Genomic DNA, 27,597 nt, shown 5'->3' on the forward strand with positions numbered 1-27,597 from the left:
GGCCATCTCTGGGCTGTTCTCTTCCGTCGCCCCGCGGGCTCGTAGCGCCTGGACAGCCTGGACAACCTGGCTGATCTTTTCTCTAGCATCCAAGCCCGGCTGTTGCTCGCCGCCTCCAGCAACGGTGCTGACCGGGGTTTGTTCTGCCGCTGTCGCCTGCATTTCGCAGAATGCTACAAAATAGAAAGCGGATGCTCTCAGCAAAAGGCGCGTTGATCGTGAAGGGGTGCGAAGGGAAGAAGCGACGAGTGCGGTGCTTACCTGTCAAGCGGGCAAATTGGAGAAGGGTGTGAGGGGCTGGTGAAAAAGCTAAATTGAGTCGAAAGGAATATACGCTGGCAAGCTCTCAAAAGTGCGAGGGCCGAGCGCAGGTGCTTTTTGGAGGTGATCTAGAAGTACCAGGGGTGGGAAGATGATAGCGCACGAGGCGGTGCTGTTATTTTCCAGGCAGAGGTTGTCCCTGACGACGCGAAAAAAAAAAAAAAGAAAAAGTGAGGAAAAAGCTGTTTGGAGCTGAGTGCCACGGATTGCGAGTGATGAGTGAGAAAAGAGCGACGAAAAAAGCATGCAGCTCATTTTCCACCAAATTCTTACGCGGAATAAAGGCCCGCTCGGATTGGCTGTGTGCGCCAGCACGTGGAAGCCAGACACATTATGCTGCCCAATCATGGCCTTGGGCTAATTGGATATATTGAAAACTTGATCGATCAAGGCGATCTATGCGATGGTCTCGCCGGTCTTCTGGGAATCGTCCTCCTTGTCTGTGAGCTGGTTGTAGGCTATGTCGGCGGCAATGGCACTGAAGATGATGGCACCGAACCAGGTGTTGGACTTGAAGATTTTCCAGCACTTTGCCGGATTGTTGATGTCGACAGTCTTGAGCTGCCAGATCAGATGGGCGCTGCCGGCACCCAGCGCAGTCAAGTAAAAAGGCAAGCCCTGGCCGTTCATGTATCCAGCCAGCGAGATTAGACTCATGGTGGTCGCCGAGAATCCCGTGAGGATGAGCCGAGTGCTATCGCCAAACAGCAACGAAGTTGACTTTACGCCAGCGACAACATCATCACGCTTGTCCTGGTGGCCGTATATTGTGTCATACACGAGCGTCCATGACACACCAGCAGCGTAAAGCGGCAGCGTGACGGCCCAGTTCATGCCACCAGTGATAGCAGTCCACCCGACCAGCGCACCCCAGTTGAAGGCGAGGCCAAGCACAAACTGCGGCCAGTACGTGATACGCTTCATAAACGGGTAGATGATGACCAGAGGCATTGATCCGAGCGTGAACGCGATCGTGTACGGGTTGAGCTGGACCAGAACACCCAGGGCGACGGACAGCTGGGCACCTAGGAACACAAATGCCTTGGGCCGGCTGATCAGTCCTGACGCAATGGGCCGGATGCGAGTGCGCTCGACCATCTTGTCAAACTTGACATCCCACATGTCATTAATGGTGCATCCAGCGCCTCGCATGACCACAGCACCAGTGCCAAACAGCGCCAGCATGTATGCCATCTCGGTAGGCGGCATGCCGGTGGTGTAGGCAGCCATGCCGATTCCCCAAGCTACGCAGTAATCCCATCCAGCCAAAGCATTATTAGCGTCTACTTTGTTAAATATTCGCAGTGACATAGGCGTCGATGCTCTGCAACTTACCACACGGCCAGTACAGCAGCCAGGTGCCAATGGGCTTATCGATCCGGGTCAGGAACAGGTATGGCCGGGTGCTCTTTGGGAACCGGTCAATAAACGGTCCGTAGCTGGGCACTGCAGGAACTGCTGGCTCTGATGAGGACAGCGATGCTTCTGCGTTCTTTGCTGGCTGTGTCGACGACGAATACTGGGCGCTGAGTGCAGGGATGACAGAGAGTCGCGGCTTAGCGTAGTGGCAGAGGCTGGTGCCCGAGCTGGCCTGCAGCCGCTGGGTGTGGAGCGACTGCGCACGGGGGCTGAAAGAGCTGCTTGTAGCGCCAGCAGCATGGGCAAGTCGCTGGCTAAACAACGGTCCGCGCAGGTACTGGATAGCCGACAGGCTGCTGCGGGCGTTCACCGAGCGGCCTAGTGTCCGGGAAAGCATCGTCGGGAGAAAAATAGACGTAAAAGCATAAAAGCGAAGCTGAGAAGCGACTTTGCTGATAACAGCCGGGAACTAGCCTCTTGGTTTGCGACTATTTTCCTCCTTCCTGGAGTGGTTTTTTGTGCAAGTCCGCCGCCTCTGCTTTTCTGCTCCACATTAATTTTTTCCGCATCCGAAATTGCCAACCTCACAATGAACCAACGAAGCAGCGTGAAATTCCCCCGCAAGCAGGAGGAGCTGACCAGAGACACGCCCAAGGTGCGCGAGAACTACGACCCACAGCAGCTGATGGAGGAGCTGAAGAACGAGGTCCTGACGGAAGAGGAGCAGCTGCGTATCCTGCAAAAGCTGATCTACCAGACCGACGCCGACATCGAGACCGTTCTCGACGTTCCTAAAGTTGCCGGTTGTGGTCACCCTGATGCTAAACCTGATCTTTGTCTACCGGTACGTGATGGGAGGGCTCGCGGGCTATGGCCGGGGACTGCCGACTCTGCCGTTTGTCAACTACGAGATCCGGTCGCGCAACCCGATCATGGCGACGGAGCTCGGCGTGGTCATACTGCAGTTTGTGTTCTACATGCTCTCATCGCGCAGATGGGGGTGGATCATGAAGTCGATCTATTGGGTGCTTGCGGTCAGCGGAATCGGCCATGCGATGCTTTGCGAAAAGACGGGATTCATCGAGTTCCTGTGGTGGATGCTGCCTGTGCTCAATCTGCTAGTGGTCGGATATGCTCAGCTCAACATGCGGCGGAGTCTGCTTGACATTGAGGAGCTTGCCAAAAAGACGTATCACGTCAAGAGTGCCTAGGCGCTCTCTCTTCTCATCTCTGTATATTACATTTTTCAAGGGTGTCAACAGTTGAAGTCTTTATTAACAAGAATGATGATGCAGCTTCAGATACCGAGTGAAATCTAGTAGATACGGCCAGCGAATCCACCAAAGCCGCCAAACGGTGGAATGCCAGCCCCAACTCCGGCTCCAACCCCAGCGCCAACCCCAGCACCGACTCCTGCACCGACTCCCGCTCCAACTCCTGCCCCGACTCCCGCTCCCAAACCAGCGCCGTAACCGCCAAACATACCGTATCCGCCGCCAATGCCATAGCCTCCACCAAACAGCCCGTACCCAGCGCCAACACCAGCGCCAACACCAGCACCAACACCAGCACCGACTCCCGCTCCGACTCCTGCCCCGACTCCTGCTCCAATTCCAGCACCGACTCCCGGGACACCATAGAACTGAGCAGAAGCAATGGTGCTCGAAAGGGCAATAACTACGGCAAAGATCTTGACCATTATTGATATAAGGGTGTGCTGTTGATATGTGATTGAAAGTGAATTGCAAGGGAATATCGCTGTGATATGGAGTTGCTGGAAGATACAGCGCTGCACAAGGGATATTTATATTCGACTAGCCCAAGCGATACCTCCTGCATGACTCTCACATCATGAAATTACCACACATTTGCCAGTCAGTAGATAGGTTAGTAAATTGGACAAAACACAGATGGAACTACGGTACAGTATAGAGTAGAGTTTAGATGGTAAAAGAAGTCAAATGAAAGAAAGCTATATAAACAGTAGATGGCCAGAAGGATGCAGCTTGCGTCGCTCTCCTTCTGTTCTGCCACTTTTCGGAGACAAGGGGCACCGGGCATGAGTATGAACACATTGAGCGTGTGTGGGTTTTTCATATTGAGAGCGTAGCCCAAGCAGTTGGCAGCACTGATCCCAGGCATGACGTAGTGGAGCGTAGCAGCAGTGACGCCTGCGCTACTGCAAGCACTGCGGATCGTATCAACGCACTTCATGGCAACAGAGTAAGGACAGGATCGTGCCTGCTGCGTGCCCAGGCGGATCACCCTCGATAGCCAGCGCAAGCAGCGTCCAGATAATCTCCTCCACTGGCCGCACATTGCCATACTTGGGAGCGCGGATATCAGCAAACGACGGCAGCTCGACTGCCAGCCACCAGCACTTTGTGCAATCGAGCACCCAGAGCACCAGACACTCGCTGCCAAACGCCATGTTAACAGCAGCATGCCCTGCGATGTCGTCAGGGTCGAGGATACACGTCTGCGGACTCATATGGAGCGTATCCCGCAGATGCACGAGCCAGCGCTGGACAGCGCCGTGGCTCATAGTCGGCAGTCACCAGGTATGCCAGGTGCTCGGACGACGAGTCCTCGGGGTCAAGCACAGACAGCGTATACAGCGGGTATCCGTTGATGTTGGTGCCCATAGCGCGTTCCAGCGACAAGACAAGCGACGGACAGTGGTCTGTTGGCGATGGAAGGCACGATGCTGCCTGCGCACGCACAAAGCCAAACGAGAATGGCTCTGTTTCGACAAACGGCAGATGGCCAAGAGTCTTCCACAGCGCCATCCACTGAGTCAGGCCGGTGGTTGCGTAGGGCGCCGGGGCAGGCGCAATCTGTATGTCCTGCGCATACAGTTTGGACAGCTCGCCAGCACTTGCCAGCGCTCCGGCCCCGGCAATGTGCGTGCTGGCCGACGAGGCCATGCTCGTATATGAGATGAGCGGTGTGTCGGGAATTGGCGTGTACTGGACGGGCTCAGGGGCTCGGTCGGCAGCGTGGTTGACGAGGATTCCGACGAGCTGTTTCTGGCCACACGTCTGCTGTGTTTCCTGGCGCTCTTCTTGGTCAGCTCGTGGCCATGGTGCATCGGGAAGTAGCGGATGGTGGCGGTCCCATCGATATCGCAGGTCACATAGGCGGCGCACGGACACCCGACCTTCTTTGACTTCCTCGTGTTCTTTGCAACCCGGCCCTCCAGCACTGCGAATTTTATCTTTGGCCTTGATTTCAGGGCGGCCGTAGCAATGGCACACGTACTTGCAGTACCATCCGCGCACGCGCTTCTTCTTGCCGCCGCACTGGACAAACCGGAAGTTCCCTACCTTCTGCTCCTTATCAAGCCAGGCCGGGATCTGCGACTCATGCATGGTGAAGTGCTTGCAGTGGCCCATCCTCATCATGCTCTTCGACAATGGTGGCCGAAGGGCTGGGGCTCTTGTCGGCGACCAGCTGGCCAGCAGAGGGAGTGAGGGGAGGGGCCATTAGGAACTGCAGCTCGGTGAGCGGCTGGTCAGGCACAGCAGCCGGTGGGGTCAGCACAGGGCCGAACAGGTCGCACGCTAGTGGCGCGCCCGTCGAAGGGGCAGCAATGGCTGAGTCAGGGCGGATGCCGAAGCCAGGAGCGCTTCGACATCCGGCCCGAGATTAGACGGGTCGTCACTACTACTACCAGGCGGGCGGCTGGTCAGCGAGGAGTAGATTGGGGATGTGGGCGGCAGCAGGAGGCTGCGAGTTAGGCGCAGGGACAGGCTGCCTGGACCGCCAGACCTCTTTCCCGAGCTGCTGGAGTTGTTCATTGAATACAAGGGGTGCATCTTGTGCGAGTTGCTGCAAAAAAAATCTGAAATGATGTCTGAGCTTGCGTATTTAAAGGGGGAGCTATTGGAAAAGCAGATGTAACAATGTGAGAAAAGCGCAGGGAGGCAAGGGGAGGCTAGCAGGGAGTGGGTATATAAAGTGCTCTGTGGGGGGGATGAGGTGGTGGGAATGGCCGAGCGCGACGCCCAGTGACAATGGGCGAGTTTGCTGGAAGGGAAATCCGAGCGACATACACTTTTTGGCGCCTAATGCGGGCACGATTTTGCTTGTTTTGACCACCTCAGGCATCGTGACCCAAGGCTGCCATTCATTAGCAGCAGCATATTTAACGCGCTGCTGGCGAGTTCGTGTGCACTCCTCTCAGGTAAGCTGGTGATCGTAGAGCGATACTGCACGCAGCTCAAGAGCATGGTTCCCAGAAAAAACCAACATTCAGCCGTCCTTCAGCAGAGCCCTTAGAACGCCGAGCGTTTCCCTTCGTCGATCGCGGAATTCAGGCCTGATAGACAAGCATTTTGACATGGGCAGCACCCAATTGCAAGCAGCGAGTTGGAATCGAGTGTTCCCGCGCTGTCACGCACATTCACCGTATGACATGCGCCGTGATATCACCACAATCGCTATATATTTTTGGTGCCAGCCTACAAGAACCCAACTAGGCACTGGTCAAGAATCATGTCGACGTTGACCCACGAATGTGTCTCGGCAAACAGCTTGGATCCATCCTTGCCTGCTGCCCTCATCAACTGGCCGCGGCCGCCAGGGTGAAAGTTCATATACCTAGTGACATTGTAGACCTTGCCGTAGATGACCATCCAGCAGTCGTCACGTTTATTGTGCTTTGCAACCTCCTCCATTGTCAGACGCCGCAGCTGCTGCACCCCGCGGAGGTCCTCGCCTGAGGACTTTAGGCGCGCCCAGTCCATTGGCGAGTGACCCGGGGCCAGCGCAACCTTGTGCCGCACGCGGCCTGCAGTCGTAGATGCAGCAAGCTGCGGGCTGTTCCGTGCCGGGAAATTGAATGATGTGGGTTTGGGAAGAGGTGCCAGTCCGGTACTCCGCGCTGCTGATGTGCCCTGTTGCTCCTACAATCGTGGACAGAAGTGCCGGTTTTCAGCCTAAACCGCCTAATCGATTGACACGAGGTGCTCTGTCCGATATATGTACCTCGCGTGGCGGCGGTAGCGACATTATCCGGAGTGTATGTGAAAGTGACTGTGTTTATGCAGATGCTGGAGAGAGAAAGGCACATCGGAAGTGCCTGTGCGCCCGCCAATTTGTCATCTCGGCCACAGACATCCTGGGAAATAGCCAGCCCATGGTCGGAATCTGATCGATCAGCTGCTCTCTGGATCAGGCAGCAGAAAAAAAAGGTTGTGCCTGCTGCCCTCCTCACTAACGCTCCAGTCCTTGCAGCCTCCTATATCTTATTGCAAATACACAACAGAAACACGCAGAATGGCGGGTGGAATCAGCAACAAGCGGCCGCGCAACAGCAGCGGGTTCTCGTCAGACCTGGATCGGCGGGTTGGGCGGCTGCTGCGCGACTACATGGTTGAGGAACAGGCAACAACGACTGGGCCGTTTTCGTTTCCCAGTACCTCCAAGCTCGTCGACTACGTGCGCGAAGTAGACATGAGCCTGCGGCGACAGAAGCTGCTGCAGCTGGAGAAGAGCGTGCAGCGAGTGGTGGGCGTACTGAGACGCCAGCAGGACAACCAGCAGACGCAGTCGGCGGCGCCATCAGCCGCACACACCAGCGACGAGGAGCCAGATATCGACGGATCAATGGACTTTGACGACCTGGAGGCAGTGCCGACGATGGAGGTCAAGGACAACGGTGCAATGAACGGGTCGCTAATGAAGCTGTGGGGAGCAAAGGCGGAGAGCGCAGCAGCGGCAATGAACACAGCCACCACTGCGGCCAGCACACCGCAGAGAGAGGCGACGCCGGATGTGACGGCAGCTGGCCATGCGGGGACGCAGGAGAAGCGGCGCACGGATGACCACGAGACCACAGGCAAGGACCGGAAGAAGAAGCGGGCAGCCAAGGGCCCTGACCGCACAAAGTACACGCCGCCCGAGACACGGCTGTCGGACCTGGGCGGAGTCGACGCATGCATCGAGGAGGTGCTGGAGCTCATAGTGATGCCGCTGAAGCACCCCGAGATCTACCTGCACACGGGCGTCAACCCGCCGCGCGGAGTGCTGCTGCACGGGCCCCCTGGCTGTGGCAAAACCATGCTGGCCAACGCCATCGCCGGAGAGGTCGGTGTCCCATTCCTGCAGATCTCGGCGCCCTCGATTGTGTCGGGCATGTCGGGCGAGTCCGAGAAGAAGCTGCGTGAGGTGTTTGAGGAGGCCCGGGATCTGGCTCCCTGCATTGTGTTTATCGACGAGATCGACGCAATCACGCCGAAGCGCGAGACGGCGCAGCGCGAGATGGAGCGCAGGATTGTTGCACAGATGCTCACCTGCATCGACGATCTGTCGTGGGAGAAGACGGACAACAAGCCGGTCATGTTGATCGGCGCCACAAACCGGCCTGATTCGCTTGATCCGGCGCTGCGCCGTGCGGGCCGCTTCGATCGCGAAATCGCCATGGCTGTGCCCGACGAGGACGCGCGCGAGCAGATCCTACACGTGCTGTGCCAGAAGCTGCTGCTGTCGGGCGACTTTGACATCAAGGAGCTGGCAAAATGCACGCCTGGATACGTTGGCGCTGACTTGACGGCCCTGACCACTGCAGCTGGTATGATTGCCGTCAAGCGCATCTTCCACTCGATGCAGGCGCTGGCGCCAAGCACGCTGGCTGACAAGCTGGCGCTGGCAGCGGTTGATGGCGATGTCCCGGGCGCAGCCGAGAGTATGAGTGTTGATCCAGTCAGCGGCCAGGAGACACCGATGCCAATCAGCACTCCAGCGCGGTGGGACGCACAGCCAGCAGACCGCAAGCTCCGCACCATCGCCGATTTCCTGGCCTCCCACCCGGACCCGCTGACAACCGAGGAGCTGGCGCCGCTGGCCATCTCCAACGCCGACTTTATTGAGGCCCTGAAGAAGGTTCAGCCCAGCGCCAAGCGCGAGGGCTTCGCAACCGTGCCGGGTGTGACCTGGGACGACATTGGCGCGCTGGGCAAGGTGCGCGACGAGCTGCGCATGGCCGTGGTCGAGCCGATCCGCCAGCCGGAGCTGTTCGCCAAGGTCGGCATTACTGCTCCCGCGGGAGTCCTGCTGTGGGGCCCGCCTGGCAACGGAAAGACGCTGCTGGCCAAGGCTATCGCCAATGAGTCGCACACCAACTTTATCAGCGTCAAGGGCGGCGAGCTCATGTCCAAGTATGTCGGCGACAGCGAGCGTGCGGTGCGCCAGGTGTTCTCCAGGGCGCGGGCATCGAGCCCCTGCGTCGTGTTCTTTGATGAAATCGACGCCCTGTGCAGCCGCCGTAGCGGTGAGCAGAGCGAGGCGTCGGCGCGTGTGGTCAACACGCTGCTGACTGAGATTGACGGCATGGTGTCGCGCAAGGCCGTGTATATCATCGCTGCCACCAACCGGCCTGACATCATCGACCCAGCCATGCTGCGGCCGGGTCGACTCGACAAGCTGTTGTACGTCGAGCTGCCGACGCCTGCCGAGCGGGCTGACATCCTGCGCACGCTGACTAAAAAGACCCCCCTGGCCGACGATGTCAGCCTGGACGAGGTTGCTGCTGACTCGCGCTGCGACGGCTACAGTGGCGCCGACCTGGCTGGCCTGATTCGCGAGGCTGCGGTTGCTGCGCTGCGGTCTGTGTTCCTGGCTCAGGACTCTGGTGCTGCGCAGCCTGGCGGCTCCATCCTCGTATCGAAGGAGAACTTTGACACCGCGCTGTCTTGCATTGCGCCGTCGGTGTCGGCCTCCGACATGAAGAAGTACGATGCCCTGCGTAAACTGTACGGCAAGTGATATGCTATATTTGAAGAAACTATGCCAGAATACATCTACCTACATGAAGCAGCGCGCCCATTACTACTCGCTCGGCTTATTCTTCGATCACTCCAAACAGCTTCATCTTGAGCTTGTTCGACTCGTGGCCCTGAGCGAGCTCCTCGGCAATGGCATCGCCCTCGCGCAGAATGCCTGCATACGACGCGTCCTTTGTGCGTCTCCTTGGAGAACAGCGAGATCTTCTCGGCCAGGTCCTTGACTTTCTGCGATGTGTAGTCGTTGTTGGTGATCAGTGGTGACTGCGACAGCGTGTTGATCCAGTGCTTCCGCCACAGCCGCTCCATCAGCTGCTGGTCCATTGACGACTTGAAGTAGCTGACCTCCAGCGAGTAGTACTTGTCCGAGTGCACGCCAAAGTCCTCAATCTTGCTCAGCGGCACATTCCCCTGGTTGCCGCCCGCCCCAGTCGTGCCTGCCGCCTGGTGGTTGTCGGGGAACGTCCGGAACGCCCCGAGGTCGACCTTGCCTGCCGACATTGTGCGCTTTGGGTCAACCACCACCGCCAAAAACGGCTCTGTGAACTGCTGGTTCAGCTTCTGCGTCGCAACGTCAATTCCCGACAGCCAGCACCCGTACCCCGGGTGCGAGTGGTACCATCCGATGACCGGCTCGTTCCGCCCTGCCAGCCGTCCGTTCTCGATATACTCCACCATGTACTCGTTGCCCTCCGCCTGCGCATTTACTCGCGTCTCTGTGCTCTCCACAGGCAGCCCAAAAGCGTCCAGCACTATCATGGTCTTGCCCACCACCTTGCCCAGCATGATGCCCATCACTTCGATGTCGCCGCCCGAGCGCGCGTGCATGACCATTTTCACCAGCGGCAATCGACGAAATTTCCACCTTCTCGTAGTAGTAAATGTCGTTCCTCCACGGCCTCTCCTCGGTCTGGCTCTTCTGCTGCTCGCTGTCAAAGCAGTACACCTTCTCGTCCGCGCTGCTCAGGGGAACAATGTTGTTCTCGAGCTCGAATATCTTTAGCGCGTCCTGGGAATCCATGGTGTCCAAAGCAGAAAGGTGTGAAATTATTATGACTGCGTGGACAGAACTGAGAGCGCCCAGGGGCTGTTAGTAGTGGGGTCTGGGTTTCGGGCGCAGCCAGGCAGCGACCACGTAAACAGCCACCTGACGATCTGATCGCCATTAATCCGACGATCAGTGATTTTTTTCTCGGTCTCGTTTTTTTTTTTTTTGGTCGGTTGCTTGAACGGATCGTGATTATGCCAAACTGCCAGCAACTGCTTCTTTGCCTTCCCTCTTCAGCAATTTCCAGGTTCTCTGTCCATTTTGTTTATACGCGGCACCAGTTACGAGAACATGGCGAACGACAAAGTCAACGAACTGATCAAACTGCATGCGCTCCTGACCGAGCTTGGTCTGGAGAAGACCGTCACCACGCTGATGGCCGAGGCGGCCCAGCTTGGTACCGATAATAAGCAGGTCCAAAAGTTCCTGGAATCTATCCTAATCAAGGAGGGCCAGATGGAGGTTGACAAGCCAGAGGACCAGAAGGCGAAGAAATCGAAGAAGGAGAGCTCGTCGTCTAGTTCTTCTAGCTCATCCAGCTCGTCTCGAGCTCGTCCTCTAGCTCGTCCTCGAGCTCGTCAAGCTCTGAGAGCGAAGATGAGAAGAAGAAGTCAGGTTCTAGCAGCTCTTCGTCGTCGTCGTCGTCAGTCAGTCAGCAGCAGCAGCAGCAGCAGCGAATCTGGAAGCGATTCGAGCTCTAGTCTCCAGCTCCTAGCTCTGATTCTGGTAGCTCTAGCAGCGATTCGAGCTCAGGATAGCTCCAGCTCTGATTCTGACAGCTCTAGCTCAGACTCGGATTCCGATAGCTCAAGCAGCGACAGCGATTCGTCGTCGTCGTCGTCGTCGTCGTCGTCAGACAGCGATTCGTCTTCATCCTCGGACTCGGAGGACGAGAAGAAAAAGGATGAGCCCCCAGCAAAGAAGCGGAAGGTTGAGTCGGCACCTGCCCCAAAGCCCAAGCAGGAGGCTGTCATTGCCCAGAAGGCTGCTCCGGCAAACACAAGCAGCGGATTCCAGAAGCGCGGTACTGTCGCCCAACGCGCCCAAGGTACCGTTCTGCCGCATTCGCCCCGAGGACGTTCGTCTACGCTGACAACCGCCTGAAGGACAACCGGTACATGAGCAAGGGCGGTGTTGATGGCGATTTCGGCTACAAAGCCCACCGCGACCTGATCGTGACCCGCGGAAAGGGATTCACCAAGGAGAAGAACAAGAAGAAGCGCGGGTCGTACAGCGGCGGCAAGATCACCATGGAGTCGCACTCGATCAAGTTCGACTAGTGCCGGATGTGACTTTTTCACTCTGTCGCTTGCCTCCTCACCCTCCCTATACAACTACTTTGCACTAAAAAATACTCCAATACCAACCTTCTACACCTAGGCCGATTTATTGTTCATTTGGATTGCAATTTGGCTATGTGCCTTTCTGGAGTCAGGGATTCGCCATATGCGCATTCGGCAAACCTTGGTTTTGTAGAAATGGATAATATCGCAATGAATAAAGGTCGCCTTTGCTTCAAAGAATGCCATGTCGGATATCCATTGTAGCCTCATTGACTTTTCGATTGTACAATGCAGAGGGATATCCAATGTAGTATTGATCGCCATCCCCTCAAGTATGCCTTGCTGGGCATATAAATGCACGTATGCTGCAAGGTCCATCCTCATTCAATTCATCAACAGCATTAACAGCATTAACAGCATTAACAGCACTTGCATTTGCATAAATATCATCAACCCCAGCAGCATCACCCCTTCACTTGGACTACATTCAACATGGTTTCTCTCAAAGGCTCAATCTCTTTGCTTTCTTTCCTGTTATGGCAGTATCCATTCTGTAGCAGCAGCTGGTGCCGCTGGCACTCCGGCCGTCCTGCGTCGTGGCACTGCCGACTCTATTGCAGCTGTTGGCGAACCTTGCTTGCCTGACTGACAACACCTGGCTGTACCCGCGATGGAAAGACGCTTATTCAGTGCAATTCAGGAAAGTGGAGCTCTCTTAAGGACTGCGGAGCCGGCATGGTATGCAAAAGCAACAATTGTGCATTCGACTTCTCAGCATCTACTTCGTCAGCTCCAGCTATCATTGGCCACACTGCTAATGTTATCACTGTCCAGCAGATCACCCCATCGATGTCCTTCGGGTCCCCTCAGTCGTCCGCAACATCCATGGCCTCCTCCACCAGCGTGGGCTCTACGCCCTCCTCGTTCCCCCGCTTCTTCCGGCGATTCCACAAGCAACCAACCAAACTCGAAGCTGTTTGACAAATACGGATTCGACTGTACCAGCTTCCCTGATGTTCTAAGCAAGGCTGGGAAATAACAGCGAGGAGTCATTCAAGGCAAACATCGCTAAGGCCTGCAATGCATTCTCATCTCATGCCAGCAGCACCATGTTTAAGACACCAACCGAATTCTATATGTTTCTGGCCAATGTCATTCACGAGTCTGCTTGGCTACAGACTGTTGTGGAGTACAAGAGCATCACCAACCTGACTGGCTGCGCCTCTACTTACCACAACGCAACGAACCCGAGGTGACCAAGTGGAATGCCATGGCATTCCCTAACGGATCCTACGACCCTAACAAGACCGTCTACTTTGGGCGTGGGTATCTGCAGCTTACCTGGGCCTACAACTACGGCCCTGCCTCATTGGACCTCCTCGGTAACCTGGATCTGCTTATTCACCCCGAGCGGGTTGCCAATGAGCCAGACCTGAGCTGGGGAACCGCTTTCTGGTACTGGAAGGCAAAGCTCCACTCTGCTGCTGGCGTGACCAAGGGGCAATTTGGCGCATCAATCAATGCTATCAATGGTGATCTTGAGTGCTCAAAGGTCAATAACGAGAGTGCCAAATCCCGTTTGGAAATTTACAAGAAGCTTTTGGGCAAGTACGCTCCGACGATTAAGGTTGACACTGCTGGGTGCAAAGGCCTGGAGCGACTCTAGCCTGCTGCAGAGCAACTCCTCATATTACTCCTCACGTCAAATAGCATATTCATAGGTACTTCAAAGTGCAGAATTGTAAACACTACACACCAATTGCATGTATCTGCGTATTGGTGGTGGTCGCATTTGGCCATGTGTCCAGCACCATGGACAAGACGCTTGACATTGATATGGACATGAGTTGTGCACAAATGCAGAGAAACCATGGCGCTGACAGGCACGTGCGGGGTAATCAATTGGCTGCACGCTTGTTTTAGGATGCCATTGATTTTGCCTGCTGCATTTCTGTGTTGTGGTCAGTCGAAAGTCGCCTCTATTTCCTCTCTTCGCTCTTTGTTTCTACTTCCCTCCTTTACAACTTAACACACAGCAAATGAGTTTCTTTGGGCTTGGGTAAGTCGACGAGATTGGCACGTTGCTGGCGAGATGCTCATTGGGGAAAGGCATTTGTTAATTCGGCATGTCTTTCTTTCTGCTGGGTAGTAAGCTGACTGGTATCGGCAAACAGAAGCGGCCGAGCACGCCGTCCTCAGGGGGCTCAAAACAGGAGGTGCCTCTGTTCCTGCGGCACAAATATGCGCTATCGTACCTGGTAAAAGGCAGCTTCAAGGGCGTCGTGCAGCAGCCAAAGTACACAGACCTGAACGAATGGCTGTCGCTGAACACATTCGAGTTCTTCAACCTGGTGAACATGTTCTACGGCGTGATCACGGACTTTTGCACCTATCAGCGAATGCCCATCAATGAGCGCTGGGCCCACACACGGAGTATACATGGACAGACACGCAGCGGAAGACAATCAAACTGTCGGCGCCGCAATATATCGACTATGTGTTGTCTCAAATCCAGACAACGCTCAACGAGGAGCGCGTATTCCCGACGAAGGTCGGGTCAGAGTTTCCCAAGGAAATCCGCCACACGCTAAACATTATCTACAAGCACCTGTTCCGTATTCTAGCGCACATCTACTGGTCACACTACCCGGAGCTATTGAACCTGCGCATGGAGCGGCATATCAACTCGCTGTTCGCGCACTTTATCTCGTTTGTTAAGGAGTTTGACCTGCTCGATAGAAAGGACTTGGCGCCAATGGCTGACCTCATTGCCCTCTACGAGCAGCATGGCATCATTAGCTAGAGCCGATGCAGGCGATATCGGGGGGGGTTTGACAGTGTACTTCTCCCAGCCCTTTTCTTTTACATCTTCTCCGCGCTGCATTGAGCGAGCTCAATAAAGTCATTGAAAATATTCTAGACAAGGTAGGTGACATGCCGGCCATATCTGGCACCTGCCCTATGCAATACTTGGAACAAAGGGTCACTAGATGGATCTTTGGATCGCCTATGTCCCACTGAGATCAAGCGCGTGTAGAGCTACATACTCACAAGTGATATTTCTTCTAGCGCAGACTGGCCCGGGTGCATGCACCAGCACAGCGCCAGTGCTGGTCGTATAAAAACTGTGCTGTGCTGGTGCCAGATGCTGTTTCTTTAGAGCCTCGCTCATATTCTCAATTAGGCATTTCTACATCCTTTTACTAGCAATGCATTGCCACCTCCCGCTTATAGCTCTTGTCACCCTGGCCTTGGTCAACGCGATCCCTGTCGAGGCTGACAACACGAAAGAAATGCTGCTTGAGAGGCGTGGGCTGCAGTTTGCTGCCAATAACCTCTTCCCCAGCTCCCGCTTTGTTGGACCAGGCTTTTCACACACCACTGTGTTCCCTGGCCTGGCATTCTCGGCTGGTAGTGGTCAGATTTTCAGCGGTGGCGGTTCGTTCGGCTTGGGTAGTTTTGGCGGGATTGTATCGTGCAGTGGTACTGCTCCTGGTATGCCTTGTCCTGCCCCAGCCCCGGCTCCAGTTCCTGAGCCTCAGCCTCAGCCTCAGCCAGCCCCTGAGCCCCAACCTGCTCCGGCACCCGCTCCTCAGCCATGTGACCAGGGCCAGGCTCAGGGTCAGGGATGCCCAGTTCCTGCACCACAGCCTGCTCCTGAGCCTCAGCCCGCCCCCCAGCCTGCACCGCAGCCTGCACCGCAGCCTTGCGACCAGTCTCAGGGCCAGGGATGCTCTTATGCAAGCACGGCGCCAGCTACGTTCAACTTCAGCAACAGCCAGAACAGCAACCTCCAGAATATCCGGTACCGCGAGAACACTCTGTTAGCGAACAACGAGGAAGCTAGTGCTAGGAACATCCAAGCAGGTGCAAACACGAATCTGAACTACATGGGTCCGGGCTGAGGCCGCTGTTGGCCCAGTTATACGCTTTTGCGATGTGAATGCCTCATGCTATGCGGTTGGAAATTAACGACAGCCCGAATGTTAGGCAGATAAATAGCCACTTTGGTTTTACGCAATATGATCATTATATGCATCTACAAACAATGCGTACACAACTACACATAGTGTATTTGAACCTTGTTGACATTCGAGGTCCGGAGTTTCCCAGCCCCACCATGGGCATGGCCGAAAGGCATACATACAAAGACCCAGACAGACAACCAGCTTTCCTCCTTCCCCTCAGTCATATATTAGAGGTTATTTTTCCATATACTTTTTAACCACTCATCCCCTATATTAACAAAACTTACTCTATTTGGCACACATTGCAGGATGGCCGACAAGAATAACTGGAGCTTTCTGTGACATTGGAAAAGAGATATGCCCCTACGCGTAAATATTTAACAGACTACAACGCTTTAAAAAGAGTATTTATTGCCGAGTGTAACTCATAAATAACAAACTTTTTGGCACAAATTGCGAAGAGCATCCATGATATCACTACGTTTACACAAGAACCTAGGGCAAACCTTTGCAGGCTACTTGGTGATGCCGAGTTATCCATAAATGATAGCAACTGCTTGTTGTTGATTTAGAGATACCCATCTTGCTTCGAACGCAACTCAACTCAATTGGCTGGTCCCAGTTCAGACAGGGGTGCAGCCCTCATTATACGTCACCAAATTCCCTGGTTGGTCCTTGCCCTGTTCTAGCTCTGGAAGCAAACTTACCTGAGCTGTGGTAGAACATGATTTTGAACATTTTGAGTGTTTAGGGATAAAAGAGGCAACAAGGAGTCGAGATAGAGTGGGTGGTGCTCTTCTCTGGATCTATATCCCCTTTTGAAATAGTCCATATGCACAGTTTGCTTTTGACAGCCCTTTTGTACTGGTGCAGTTCCCCCTTGTGAAAGTGCTGCACGCTTACAGAAAAGCGTTTCCGATTACGCAGTCAGCTAATGCAGCCCAATATGAATTAAAGCCAGGGCTGCCCGACAAGACAATGGCATTCTGGCAGGCTGTTAGACTGTGTGCAAGAGGGCGGGGCTCCGGGATGCAAATGCGCAGGTGCTGCAGAGCCAGGAGAAAATATATTGCTTGACAGAAATCTTTGCTGTCGCAAGTACATGTGCTGGCCAAGATCTGCACATGGGTACCTGCCTCTCTGTTTTCAATGGCAGCCAATTCAATGATGCTCACATATGCTGTAGATACTATGCGTAATGCCGAGAAAAAAGTGGCCGATTTTCTTGTCAGCTCAAGAGCCAAGACCTCAGATCACCACATGAAGGCATCTTTTACCGATGTACTGTACCCTGTGCGGCTTTTCCATCTCTTCTTTCCTGCTTGCCGAGCTTGACGCTATCGACAGCTCAAAACATGTACCGAAATTATTTTCAGCATGTATCTGAAGCATGTATCTGAAGCATGTATCTGAAGCATGTAGCATTCAACAAATGTGCTCAACAGCTGCGCACTGCACGATTTCAACAAATGACCATAATGACTCTGATTGCAGCAAAAGGCATGTCCATTATCAGAGTGGACCGTGATAAGGGCCAACGCAAGCGCCCACAGTCCCCTTACTTTTACCACCTTCTGTACTATCCCCCTCTACCCACAAAAATTTCCCAAATGACTATGGCTGTGTCAGATAAGCGGCTTGCCGACGAATACACAACCCGCGACAAAATCCTAGTTCTCAGCCTAGTGTCCTCCATGGGCACTGAAAGCTGGACCAGGATCTCCGAGACACTTGCGCGCTGCCCTGGGGCGCTCTCCAAACCCTCGCATATCCCCACCGACGTCGAGTGCCAGCGGATATACACAGACTTGGTGCCGGCCGGCAGCACAGTCAATTCCAAAGAAGCAATCCGCAGAGTCCTGCACGCACTGAAGGAGCAGCGGATCGATGAGCTTGCTGGTGAGCTCAAAGTAGTTGATTCAGAGCTTAAAATTGCCGAGCAGCAGCAGCAGGCGAGACGCGCGGTGGAGCAACTCGAGATGGCACGGAAGAAGGAGGAGGACGATAGGCGGATTGCTGAGAAGGCGAAAGAAGAGGAAGAAACCAAGGCAAAGCTGGCTGCGGAAAAGGCGAGGCGTATGGCGGAGGAGGAGAAGGCGAAGCGCGAGGCAGAGGAGCTTGCACAGAGGGCAGCCGAGGAGAAGGCCAAGGCGGAAGCCGAGGAGCTGGCCAAGAAGGCTGCTGAGGAGAAAGCAAAGGCAGAAGCAGAAGCCGAGGCAGCAGCAGCAGCAGCAGAGGCAAAGGAGAAGGCTGACGCAGAAACCAAAGCCAGGGCGGAGGCAGAAGCCAAAGCCAAGGCTGGAGCAGAAGCCAAGGTCAGGGCGGAAGCTGAAGAGAAGGCAAAACTCGAAGCCGAGGCGAAAGCTTTGGCTAAACCAAAGGTTAAGGAGACGGAAGAAGAGGAGAAACAGCATCAAGAGGAGACAATGTCTGAGCCCAACGAAGAGGAGGGCGAAGAGGAAGCGAGTGAGAGGAAGGATGAGACTGAGGCCAACGGTGAGCAGGAGCCTGCTTCAGAGACATACTCGACACCTATGGAGCACCCTGGCGAGGAGGAAGTGGGCTCCAAACCCGAATCCAAGGATAGCACACAGCGCGAAACTAGAGGTGGCAGCATGACTGAGGAGACTGAGGAACTGCAATCCGAGAACAATGAACAATCAGCCGAGCTAGTCGAGGAGACGAGTCGCGTCGATGCACAAAATGACGTTGAGACAATGGATGTCGATACCGCCAAGCAGGGCGAGGCAGAGGCAGAGCCGTCCGAGTCCGAAGACATCAAACCCAAGCCGCCGGCCACGGCAAGCCGGCCAACCTCGACTGTGGATGAGCAGCAACTGCGGAACTGGAAGAAGAACGTGAATATGGTGTGGCGGGACATCTCAGGACACCGCCTGGGCAGCATGTTCAACACGGCGATCAAGAAGGCGGACGCGCCAAACTACTACGAGGCGATCAAGGAGCCGCTAGACCTGAAGGCGATCAAGAACCGGGTGCGCGACGAGGAGATCACGACCACGGTAGAGTTTTACCGCGACGTCATGCATATGCTGCAGAACGCGCTCATGTACAACGGCGAGGAGACAGAGGTGTACCAGATGACGATGGAGATTATTCCCGACGCGCGTGCCTGGATTGAGCAGCTGCTGCAGACCGAGGCGGCGGTGATTCCACGCGATGACGAGCCCGCGGGCCATGCATTGCGAGTCAAGATTGATGAATTGGAGGACCAGGAGAGCGACTCGTCGGTCAATGAGCCCATGCGGTCGCCGGCCAAGCGCAAGCGGCGGGTGGCTTCGGACCGCGCAGCCAAGCAGATCCGGCAGCAATAGGCCTCTTTGGATAAAATAATACGTGAATCCAGTGATGCTCACTATACACATTAGGTGCCAGACTTTATAAGAAAGCGACATGAAAGACGGAGAGACGAGGGAAAGTGAGGGGAAACAACAAAAACAACAGAGCAAATATGAATTGCTACATAAAATAGAAACAAGGGGTCAAAAGGAGAGGAATTGGAAAGACGGTTCTTCTCCAGCGTGGGCTACGTCGTTTTAGAGCGGCTGGCCAAAGGTGTTCTCGCCCGAGTATGTGATGTACAGGAAGCCGTCCTCGTCCTTGTGCTCCTCGTAGACGGCAGACATCAGGGCGGCGGTGGGCGGCAGAACCTCGTTGACAAAAATGAAGATGGCCTTTTCCGGGCTCAGCTTGATCCGCTTGCGGATAACGTAGACGAACTGCCCGACAGTCAGGTCGGCCGGAACCAGGTACTTCTTCTTGTCGATGTTTGCGATGTCGCTCTTCTCGACCTTTTCGCAGATAACCTACACGCATGATGACGTTGAGTAAGCGAGTGCCGAATGGGTTGGGCGGGCATGGCACGTGTGCCGCGGGCTACGGCAAGCTGTCTTGGCGGCCATTTCCCCCTTCTTTTCCTCGGTGGATATGTATGGATGGGATTGCGCAGACCAGAAAAAGGAGGGGCATGTACGCGTGTCGCGGCCCTTGCTTCCACTCTGCGCCTGCAAACAAAAGAAGGAAGAGTGCCAGATGTATAGGCCAAAAGGGAGAGGTTTGGAATACTTACCGGAATGCGGTCGGGGTACTTTTGCCTAATTCTCTCGGCCTCGGCCTTGCGCTTCTCTACAGGAGTGTGGGCTTAGTGGGCGCTGTGGTGGTCGGCTTGCGGCTACCCCCATGCGGAGGGCCTCCGCAGGCAATTCGCTCATTTTCTAGCGGTGCGAGGACTGGGGGTGGGAAGGGGAGAGCAGGTAGACTTACCGAAGGGGTGCTCGTCCTTAAACTTTGACCTCATAGTGGCAGATTGTTTTCCGGAGCTGTAGGTGTTTCTCTGTTCAAGAATAAAGTAGGTCGTGTGGGGGTGGGAATGACTAGAGGTTCGTCAGAAAGAAAGAAATAAAAAAGAAATTTAAATTAATACACAAGAGAGCTAAAGAAGAAAGAATAGAAAATTGGCGTGCAACAGAGGCGGCGGGCTCAAGAGGAGGGGGCTTTATACGTGTCTGGTGGGACCTGGATGATACAAGGTCACGGGGTATGATGGCGTCGCGGGCTATTGATTTTCGCCAAAGGGGCTGCCATATTCCACCAGGCTTTTAGAGCGAAAGAGACTTTTAAACCTCATCCTCAAGAGTAGACCCCGCCCACGCGGTTGAGCGAGGGCGAGAGGTATAGTGCGCACAGTGGTGCATAGACAGGAATTTTCCTGGACTGTGAGAAACGAATACCAATCGATACACAGATTCGGTTTTTTTGGGCTGTGCGCACAGGGCGAACACCGGCGCAACCGATAATGGGGGAGTGCTCAGGAAAGCGTCCGGGCCGTGGGCAGCAGATGCGTTGAGGGAAAGCGCTGTGCTTTCCGGGCATACCGGCGGGGTGCATCCAGATGTGCCACGCACACACACTGAAGTGCATCGGCGGGTACGTGGAACACTGCCACCATCATCTGACCCGACGCCAGTACATTGTGTATTGGTTAACGAGGACACCATGTATTAAATGACATTAGAGTGCTAACGAGTGGTGCGTTCCCACACAATCAATGGCACATGTGGCCGCTCTTGGGACTGTCAATGACGAATGGTATGAATGGGCGCCAAAGGCCAGACGCCATTCAGAGCAGCATGCCCTCGGTGTCAACGTAGACCATGTCGCTGAGGCGGAATCCGTTGAAGCGCGACGCGGCACAGTTGGTATAGGCACCCATGCCATCAAACACCAGCCAGTCGCCGATCTGCAGCTCCGGCAGCATGCCCGACGGCATGATGCAGTCGATAGAGTCGCAGGTGGGACCCCACACGCTGCTCTCAAACATCATGCCAAGCTGGGCGTCAGCCGGGGCATTGATGAACTGCGAGTTTGCGGTCAGCACGCGCGGCACCGGGTGCTGGTGGTCAAACATGATGCAGTTGAAGCTGCCGTAGACGCCGTCGTTGACGTAGTACATGAACGCAGGGTTCTCGTCGCCGGTGGGCGCAGTGTTGTTCAGCACGCCCTCCTCACCCTCGTAGTACTCGGGCTTGGAGTCGCGCACGACCTGGCGGCGAGCCACGATGTTGACAGCCAGCGTGAAAGCAGACGCAACAAAGTAGCGGCCGGGCTCGGCGATGATGCGCAGGGAGGGCATGTCGGCAAAGTACTTGTCGATGGCAGCGGTGAGCACACGAGCCACGTCCTCGAAAGCCAGACCACTGGCGTCGCCGCGGCCGGGGAATCCGCCGCCAATGTCGAGCAGCTCCAGGTTGAAGCCCAGGGCAGCAGCCTGGTCGAACACCTGGCGCGCGCGCATCACAGCGTCGCTAAAAGCATGCTCGCTCTGGCATCCGCTGCCGACATGGAAGCTGACGCCAACAACGTTGATGCCCAGCTGCTTGGCGGTGGCCAGCAGGCGCTGGGTGGTGTCCAGGGCAGCGCCGAACTTGAGCCCCAGCTGACACAGCGAGTGCGAGTCGTCGGTCAGGATGCGCAGGATGGCCTTGGCGCCCGGGTACTGCTGCTGCAGCTTGTACAGCTCGTCGGCATTGTCAAAGGTCATCATGGCCACGTCATTGGCCTTGGCAAACCGCAGGTGCGACGCCGGCTTGCACGGGTGGGCATACACGATGTTGCTGGGCTGGGCGCCCTCGCCCAGCACCTGCTGGATCTCGGCCTTGCTGGCGCAGTCGAAGCCGGCGCCCAGGCGGTGCAGGAGCTTGATCACCAGCGGATCCGGGTTGCACTTGACGGCAAAGAACGGCTGCACGCGCGGCAGATGGCGCACCCACCGGTAGAACTGGCGCGCAACCTCGCCCAGGTCGGCAACAAAGAACGCGTCCTCGGCGTCGGGCTGCGAGAGCTTGGCCTGCAGCGCATCGGCGATGTTGCCGTGCGAGATGCGCGGCATCGCAGTGTCCGTGGACTGCATGCTCTTGAGCTTGGTGGGCATCTCGTGGAGCTGGTCCGCCCGCCGGACTGCGGGATCAGTGGTGATATGCATGATTAAGCAGATGTGCGTATAGGGTTAGATGCTACGGGGGAGGTAACGGCTCAGTTTGTTTCCCAAAGATTTCTGTCCTTGGATCTCCTTCAGAGGAAATGCAAAAGATGAAGCGCAGGGAACACGACGGGGACGGGGCCAGCGACGAAGCTCCGAAACAAAAGAGATTCCCCCTCTGGATAACTCGGGGGTGTATAATGGATCCTCAGAAGGGTAGAGCGAATGCGGGTGCTGCCCAGGGTGGTGCGCCGGCAAACGACCGCAAGGAGACAAGGGTGGGGAGTGGGATTCTAGGGTCCGTGGTTACAGTGGTACGACTCCAGGCTCGGGAGAGGCACCAAAAGCTACAAAATGTGAGGCTGTCTGTCCCTCGACGTGACGACAAAAAAGGGGTTTAGGAGGGTGGGAGGGGTGCTGTGACGCGAATGGGCGAGCAAGAACTGGCGGATCGGCTGCTGTGTCTGGCTTCTGAGAGTGCTGCAAGCAGATAGAAGGTAAAAGAAAAACTGCGAGTGTGAGGAGATAAGGGGGAAAGAAATGTGGTGGTCCTGCGGCCAGTGCTGGCTTTTAACCAGTCCCTCGCCTCAGACACTGGGACCACGGCGACAGCAGCACCCGGTTGCGAAATGCTAAAATTTTCTTGCTGTTCCCAACAACCGCTGCCTCCCAGCTGCTCCCATTGGTCTTCTGGAGACAGTCCTGATTGCCACTCTTTATTTACCAGCACATTCTGGCTGGTGTGCAAAGCCCGACATGGCGGACTTGTAAAAAAGTGGCCGATGTGCAAGCCGGCCAGGCAGATGGACCCTCCTCCCTCTCGCCACTGCCCATGGCAGCAGCAGCAGCATTCTCAGGGCCATTGGCATGCGGATGCCGTTGTCGAAGACTTTATTTAAAGGCTGTCCAGCGCAATCGCTGCAAAATCTAGGGGGCGTGCGAGGGGTTGCTGAATTATTAATCCCAATGTGACCGTGTTTGATCTCTACATGTGGTAGCCCGCGGGTGGCGACCGCATATACCGCTGACTTTCAGGAGCAAACAAACGCTGGCACAATACCTGCGGCAAGTCCGGCTGTGCCTAGGGGGCTGAAACATCAGTGCTCTGACCATGTCACAGGCTGCAGCAATATACGATGAACTAGCACTGATGACCCGGCCGCAATGACCGTACCATCCAGATCCATCTTCTGCAAAGAAAACGGGCAGAAAGTACCGATGGCTAGGGCTAATACAAAATTCGGTGGCGGCAAGTCCGACTGGTATGCAGACTAACTGCAGTGGCATGCCCACACGCATATACGCTCAGGCGTCCACTGCATCTGTCAATGGCCAGCATACACGGTGTCTGCCATATATGGCATTGTGTATGTTTTTATTCAGAAAACGAAAAATAGCTCAGTACGGCGAGTAATAGGCGCCCCGCCCACGTCCCCGATACCCCCCGTAGCCGCGTCCCCTGGGCATGTACCCGCCCCGCCCCCTGCCTCTGCCCCGGCCCCGATGCATGCCCGGCACATTTGTGCGCTTCGGGTTAACCTTCAGCGGCCGGCCATGGAACATGGACCCATCGAGAATCTGCGCCTTGGTAACGGCGTCGGTCGTGGCGAACTCCACGTACGCGTATCCCTTCGGGTGGCCCGTGAACTTGTCGCACAGAATCGTCACGCGGTTGATCGTGCCGCTGCCCTTGAAGTGCTCTTGCAGGCCCTCGGGAGTCGACGCGTAGTCGACATTGCCGACGTATATGGAGCGTGCGTCGACGTCGTCCGCCGCAGCCTCTTCGCTCTTTTCAGCCTCCGCCTCGGCTGTCATTTTCTCCTGGAGCTCGCGCAGGCGCTGGGCCTCCTTTTCCATCTCCTCCATCTGCTTCTTTAGCGCGGCCAGCTCGGGATCGTCATCGAGGCCATCGGCATCGTCGGCATCGTCGGCATCGTCGCCGTGGCCTTCCTCGTAGTGCTCGGGGTCCTCGTAGGCGTCGGGGTCGACGTGATCTGCGTACTCGTCAATGTGCTTATCGGCTAAATCAGACATGGGGCTTAATCGTATGTGGGAGCGACAGTGGATTTTGGAAACTATTGTGAAAAACATTCCAAACCGGAATTTTGTTTCACCCGGTTCGGATTTATACCATACGTCGGGTTAACCGAACTATGGTTGGGAGTGGTGTTTATTGGATTTTTTATAGTGAGTTTTGTTTTAGGTAAGCACTGGGCGCCGGAAGATCCGGGCTGGAGGAGAAGAGCAGATTCAGTAGCCTGGTGGCGGCGGCGCCTGGCCCTGCTGGTCCGGGTGCGGCGGCGTGTGCATCATGACCATGCCGGGTGGCGACGCACCGTATGTCTGCGGCGGGTACTGCGGGTATCCCATGGGCATCGGCATGTTCGGGTACCCCTGCGGCGGCGGGGGGCCCATATACCCAGGCTGCATGCCATTGAACGGCATCGGCGGCACCATGCCCATAGGCACAGGCGGGACGTTGCCATACATGACGCTGGGGCTATCGGCGCCCGTCCTGGCCATGTGCTGCTGGCTGCTGAGCATGGGCGGCGTGGGCGGCACCGCTGGTCCCATCTCAGGTGTGGTAGCCATGTGTGCGCTGCTGGCACCCGATCCGCTGCCCTGCACGTGCGGCAGCGGGTGGGCTGTGGGCGGCGTCGGGCCGTTGACGGCGGAGATCACCGGCGAGCGCCCAGCGGCCATCATCGGCGACGGGTAGCTGGGCGCCGATGTATACGGGTTCGGTGCATACGCCGGCATTCCGTAGGGCGGAGTGGAGTAGGGCGCCGATGTCGGCATGCGTGGTGGGCCGCCAGCCATCATCGGCGGCTGCTGGTACGGGTACTGCATGTAGCCATAGTAGCCCTGCGGCATGCCGTACTGCTGGGCATACATCATCATGGGGTCGGGCTCGTCAAAGCCGTACTGGCTGCGGTACGGACGCGACCCGAACGGCCATGTCGGCGAGGAGTCGTCTGGAGAGCTACCGGGTGTCATCTTGAACGACCCACCCCACAGCGCCTTGGGCGTGCGGTCGAGCATGCGTCGGCCAAAGAACAGGTTGTACTCGGGTTGGACAGGCTTCGACGCAGCCTTGGGCACAAAGGGCGTGGCCGAGGCGCTGGGCTTGAAGGACGCTGCCTTGGCGTTGAATTTGAAGCCTTTCTTGTCGTCGGCCTTCTTTGCCTCGCTGGTCTTCGTTGGCTCGTCGGTCTTCTTTGGCTCCTCAGCCTTTACTGGCTCCTCGGCCTGCTTGAGCTCTTCCTTCTTGGTCTCCGCCGGCTTCTTCCCCTCCTCTACCGGCTTCTTGGTCTCCGCCGGCTTCTTCCCCTCCTCTACCGGCTTCTTGGTCTCCTCTGCTTTCTTGGGCGGTTCCTCAGCAGCCTTTGGCGACGGCTGGCGCTTCTTGGCTCCAACAATTTCTGCCACATCGTCTGGCATCGGACTGCTCAGCTTGAACGAGTGGTGGAACTTGACGAGCTCCGACATGCGTGTCTTCAGCACCGCCTGCTTGCGCTGCTGGATGCGTTCGCGCTCCGAGTTCAGCTTCTCCGTAATATCTGCCATTGGCTTGTTCAGCGCCGCAATCTCGGGACGGTCCTTGATTCCGCGCAGGTTGGCCAGCTTGCTTGACTGTCCGCTGATGCGTGGGCTCAGCGCAGCAATCGCCGGGTCTGGGAGTGTGCTGGCTCCAGGATCGGGCGATGCCGACGCCGACGCGCTGCTTGACATGGCGTCGGTCTTGGGCGACGGCGTGTGTCCAGTCATCCGGATGTTGAGCTTGGCCAAGGCCGCTGCTGCCACAGCATTATTGGGTGCCGGCTTGGGCGCATCACTGAGCTTGCTTTGCGCTGACGCAGACCCATGGACCGCCACACCGGCCACCTCGGGCTGTGGCTGGGGTGTGGCGGAGCTCCGGCGGGCTGGCTCAGCGGACTGATCGGCAGATGCCTCCTTGGCACGCAGATATGGCGGCACGTACTTGGTGCCAGGTCGCAGAACCGCACCGTACCGGTCTTCCTCATCCATGCCGTCATCGCCCTTGGTGATTTCCTGGCGCTCCTCGGCCACGTGCGCGTTCATGAACGGCGCGTTCTGGATCTCCTGTGCAATCCGCACAGCCTCGCGCTCGCGCTCCTTGTACTTGGCGCTCGACCGGTCAAGCTTGGTTGTATAAATCTCCTCGTCAAAGTCCGTCGTCAGCCCAAACAGTCGCTCGTTGGTGGCAAACTGGTCCCACGAGCCGCCCGACGCGTCCAGCGACTCGAGCGCCAGATCGTCGCCCTCGTCGGGCACCCACCGGTGTAGTTCGCGCTCGCCGGTCTCGCCAACCCGGCTAATGTCCGTGTCGGTCTTGAAGCCTGTGCGGGTCGTCTCCTTGACCTCGTGGTCGAACCCGGCTGTTCCGCTGATCGACAGGCAATCGGAACCGTTGATCACCAGCGTGTCTGTTGGCGGGATGGTGCGGCTGGCGCCCACCGTGTACGCGTACCGGAGCACCACGCTCTGCGCGTCTGTCGGATTGACTGAGTCCAGGATTCCCTGGTACGTCACTGTGCGCGTCACCACTGCGACCTCGGTGCCGACAAGGAACGACAGAAGGAATATGAGCCGCTGGTTCATTGCATTGACTTGCTCCATGGGCTCGCCCTCGATAAACCCGGGCCCGTTGGCGACTGTGTCCGTGGCCTTTGCTGTGCGCGCTGCAGGCTTGGCTGTCTGCTCGCTGGCCTTTCCTTGGCGGTTGCTGAATTGCGGCGGCCCGGCTGTCCACCGATTGCTGCCAGGCTTGCTGCTAGCCCGTGTACCTCCTCCCATCTTTGTGAAATGAGCGTTCAGGAAATGAAGAAATAAAGGCAAAGATAAAATAGAAAAAGAGTGGTCACGCAAACAGTGGAGGAGAAATGCAGAGGTTGTCGAAAAGTACCCAGCTATTTTTTCCTCGCGAAACGAATGATGGGCGACGGCTACGGTGCTAATTTGGGTTCGCGCTTTTGAAGGCCAGCTTGGTTTAAAGATAGACTGCGTTCGTGATGTTTATTGCGGACACTTTTTTGTTTCGTGTGTCGACCGCGTATTTCCCCAATAGAACAGGCCGTGTTCACGAAGGTCTGACGCGCACCGCACACCACACAAAGAGCAGAACTGCGCAGCTACGTGCAGATAGCGTATGTCCAGAATAGAGTGTGAGCTCAGGTTCTCATTCTCGGCTATTAATCGCTGGCTGAACCACATGACCACCGCCTCTGTCTGGATCCATAGCTCTCGGCAGCGATCTCCAGCGTATGTTGGAATCAGGAAACCGCTTGGCCTGCACGTTCCACAGCGGCTTTGCAGA

The 27,597-nt window shown here is 56.2% G+C and overlaps 16 protein-coding genes across 16 annotated transcripts; 8 read left to right on the forward strand and 8 right to left on the reverse strand.

Annotated features, from left to right (window-relative positions):
- Positions 1 to 505: 505 nt before the first annotated feature.
- DL89DRAFT_266331 (4-hydroxybenzoate polyprenyl transferase) lies at positions 506 to 2,109 on the reverse strand. Its single transcript, XM_040887046.1, has 2 exons — positions 1,657 to 2,109; positions 506 to 1,565 (listed from the first exon to the last, which is right to left on the reverse strand). Exons 1-2 carry the CDS (start codon positions 2,075 to 2,077, stop codon positions 718 to 720), a joined length of 1,269 nt encoding a protein of 422 aa, XP_040744820.1. The 5' UTR covers positions 2,078 to 2,109; the 3' UTR covers positions 506 to 717.
- DL89DRAFT_123044 (uncharacterized protein) lies at positions 1,951 to 2,874 on the forward strand. Its single transcript, XM_040883233.1, has one exon. It carries the CDS (start codon positions 2,270 to 2,272, stop codon positions 2,843 to 2,845), a length of 576 nt encoding a protein of 191 aa, XP_040744821.1. The 5' UTR covers positions 1,951 to 2,269; the 3' UTR covers positions 2,846 to 2,874.
- A 103-nt stretch (positions 2,875 to 2,977) lies between these two features.
- DL89DRAFT_291833 (uncharacterized protein) lies at positions 2,978 to 5,480 on the reverse strand (the record flags this gene model as incomplete). The annotated part of the gene is made up of 9 exons (XM_040890236.1): positions 2,978 to 2,995; positions 3,022 to 3,303; positions 3,754 to 3,859; positions 3,912 to 4,204; positions 4,239 to 4,608; positions 4,656 to 4,904; positions 4,942 to 5,060; positions 5,095 to 5,308; positions 5,335 to 5,480. The coding sequence occupies 9 exons, from the start codon at positions 5,478 to 5,480 to the stop codon at positions 2,978 to 2,980; spliced, it is 1,797 nt and encodes a 598-aa protein (XP_040744822.1).
- A 547-nt stretch (positions 5,481 to 6,027) lies between these two features.
- DL89DRAFT_123140 (cytochrome b5) lies at positions 6,028 to 6,870 on the reverse strand. The gene is made up of 2 exons (XM_040883234.1): positions 6,670 to 6,870; positions 6,028 to 6,578 (listed from the first exon to the last, which is right to left on the reverse strand). The coding sequence occupies exons 1-2, from the start codon at positions 6,691 to 6,693 to the stop codon at positions 6,144 to 6,146; spliced, it is 459 nt and encodes a 152-aa protein (XP_040744823.1). The 5' UTR covers positions 6,694 to 6,870; the 3' UTR covers positions 6,028 to 6,143.
- Positions 6,871 to 6,924: 54 nt separating this feature from the next.
- Positions 6,925 to 7,351, forward strand: DL89DRAFT_266333 (uncharacterized protein; the record flags this gene model as incomplete). Its single annotated transcript, XM_040887047.1, has 1 exon — positions 6,925 to 7,351. A coding segment is annotated over exon 1 (391 nt), but the record flags the coding sequence as incomplete, so codon positions are not given.
- Positions 7,352 to 7,404: 53 nt separating this feature from the next.
- Positions 7,405 to 9,447, forward strand: DL89DRAFT_245037 (AAA-domain-containing protein; the record flags this gene model as incomplete). The annotated part of the gene is made up of 1 exon (XM_040885081.1): positions 7,405 to 9,447. The coding sequence occupies one exon, from the start codon at positions 7,405 to 7,407 to the stop codon at positions 9,445 to 9,447; it is 2,043 nt and encodes a 680-aa protein (XP_040744825.1).
- DL89DRAFT_266334 (uncharacterized protein) lies at positions 9,432 to 10,142 on the reverse strand (the record flags this gene model as incomplete). The annotated part of the gene is made up of 1 exon (XM_040887048.1): positions 9,432 to 10,142. A coding segment is annotated over one exon (619 nt), but the record flags the coding sequence as incomplete, so codon positions are not given.
- A 586-nt stretch (positions 10,143 to 10,728) lies between these two features.
- DL89DRAFT_266335 (uncharacterized protein) lies at positions 10,729 to 11,886 on the forward strand. Its single transcript, XM_040887049.1, has 2 exons — positions 10,729 to 11,565; positions 11,619 to 11,886. The coding sequence occupies exons 1-2, from the start codon at positions 10,804 to 10,806 to the stop codon at positions 11,790 to 11,792; spliced, it is 936 nt and encodes a 311-aa protein (XP_040744827.1). The 5' UTR covers positions 10,729 to 10,803; the 3' UTR covers positions 11,793 to 11,886.
- Positions 11,887 to 12,950: 1,064 nt separating this feature from the next.
- DL89DRAFT_123223 (lysozyme-like protein) lies at positions 12,951 to 13,545 on the forward strand. Its single transcript, XM_040883235.1, has one exon. It carries the CDS (start codon positions 13,066 to 13,068, stop codon positions 13,459 to 13,461), a length of 396 nt encoding a protein of 131 aa, XP_040744828.1. The 5' UTR covers positions 12,951 to 13,065; the 3' UTR covers positions 13,462 to 13,545.
- A 240-nt stretch (positions 13,546 to 13,785) lies between these two features.
- Positions 13,786 to 14,625, forward strand: DL89DRAFT_266336 (Mob1/phocein). Its single transcript, XM_040887050.1, has 2 exons — positions 13,786 to 14,146; positions 14,210 to 14,625. Exons 1-2 carry the CDS (start codon positions 14,110 to 14,112, stop codon positions 14,596 to 14,598), a joined length of 426 nt encoding a protein of 141 aa, XP_040744829.1. The 5' UTR covers positions 13,786 to 14,109; the 3' UTR covers positions 14,599 to 14,625.
- Positions 14,626 to 14,660: 35 nt separating this feature from the next.
- On the forward strand, positions 14,661 to 15,233 carry DL89DRAFT_321673 (uncharacterized protein; the record flags this gene model as incomplete). Its single annotated transcript, XM_040891295.1, has 2 exons — positions 14,661 to 14,720; positions 14,865 to 15,233. A coding segment is annotated over exon 2 (228 nt), but the record flags the coding sequence as incomplete, so codon positions are not given.
- A 2,168-nt stretch (positions 15,234 to 17,401) lies between these two features.
- On the forward strand, positions 17,402 to 19,181 carry DL89DRAFT_266337 (uncharacterized protein). The gene has a single exon (XM_040887051.1). It carries the CDS (start codon positions 17,458 to 17,460, stop codon positions 19,093 to 19,095), a length of 1,638 nt encoding a protein of 545 aa, XP_040744831.1. The 5' UTR covers positions 17,402 to 17,457; the 3' UTR covers positions 19,096 to 19,181.
- Positions 19,182 to 19,267: 86 nt separating this feature from the next.
- Positions 19,268 to 20,078, reverse strand: DL89DRAFT_321675 (light chain 3; the record flags this gene model as incomplete). Its single annotated transcript, XM_040891296.1, has 3 exons — positions 19,268 to 19,587; positions 19,851 to 19,906; positions 20,045 to 20,078. 3 exons carry the CDS (start codon positions 20,076 to 20,078, stop codon positions 19,318 to 19,320), a joined length of 360 nt encoding a protein of 119 aa, XP_040744832.1. The 3' UTR covers positions 19,268 to 19,317.
- A 686-nt stretch (positions 20,079 to 20,764) lies between these two features.
- Positions 20,765 to 22,169, reverse strand: DL89DRAFT_245041 (ornithine decarboxylase; the record flags this gene model as incomplete). The annotated part of the gene is made up of 2 exons (XM_040885082.1): positions 20,765 to 21,281; positions 21,321 to 22,169. 2 exons carry the CDS (start codon positions 22,167 to 22,169, stop codon positions 20,901 to 20,903), a joined length of 1,230 nt encoding a protein of 409 aa, XP_040744833.1. The 3' UTR covers positions 20,765 to 20,900.
- Positions 22,170 to 23,657: 1,488 nt separating this feature from the next.
- DL89DRAFT_282755 (RNA-binding domain-containing protein) lies at positions 23,658 to 24,337 on the reverse strand (the record flags this gene model as incomplete). The annotated part of the gene is made up of 1 exon (XM_040889710.1): positions 23,658 to 24,337. The coding sequence occupies exon 1, from the start codon at positions 24,291 to 24,293 to the stop codon at positions 23,658 to 23,660; it is 636 nt and encodes a 211-aa protein (XP_040744834.1). The 5' UTR covers positions 24,294 to 24,337.
- Positions 24,338 to 24,415: 78 nt separating this feature from the next.
- DL89DRAFT_266339 (uncharacterized protein) lies at positions 24,416 to 27,264 on the reverse strand. The gene has a single exon (XM_040887052.1). The coding sequence runs from the start codon at positions 27,075 to 27,077 to the stop codon at positions 24,510 to 24,512; it is 2,568 nt and encodes an 855-aa protein (XP_040744835.1). The 5' UTR covers positions 27,078 to 27,264; the 3' UTR covers positions 24,416 to 24,509.
- Between the last annotated feature and the right edge of the window lie 333 nt (positions 27,265 to 27,597).

This window comes from Linderina pennispora (genome assembly GCF_002104995.1).
Source record: "Linderina pennispora strain ATCC 12442 chromosome Unknown DL89scaffold_4, whole genome shotgun sequence".
NCBI lineage: Eukaryota > Fungi > Kickxellomycota > Kickxellomycetes > Kickxellales > Kickxellaceae > Linderina > Linderina pennispora.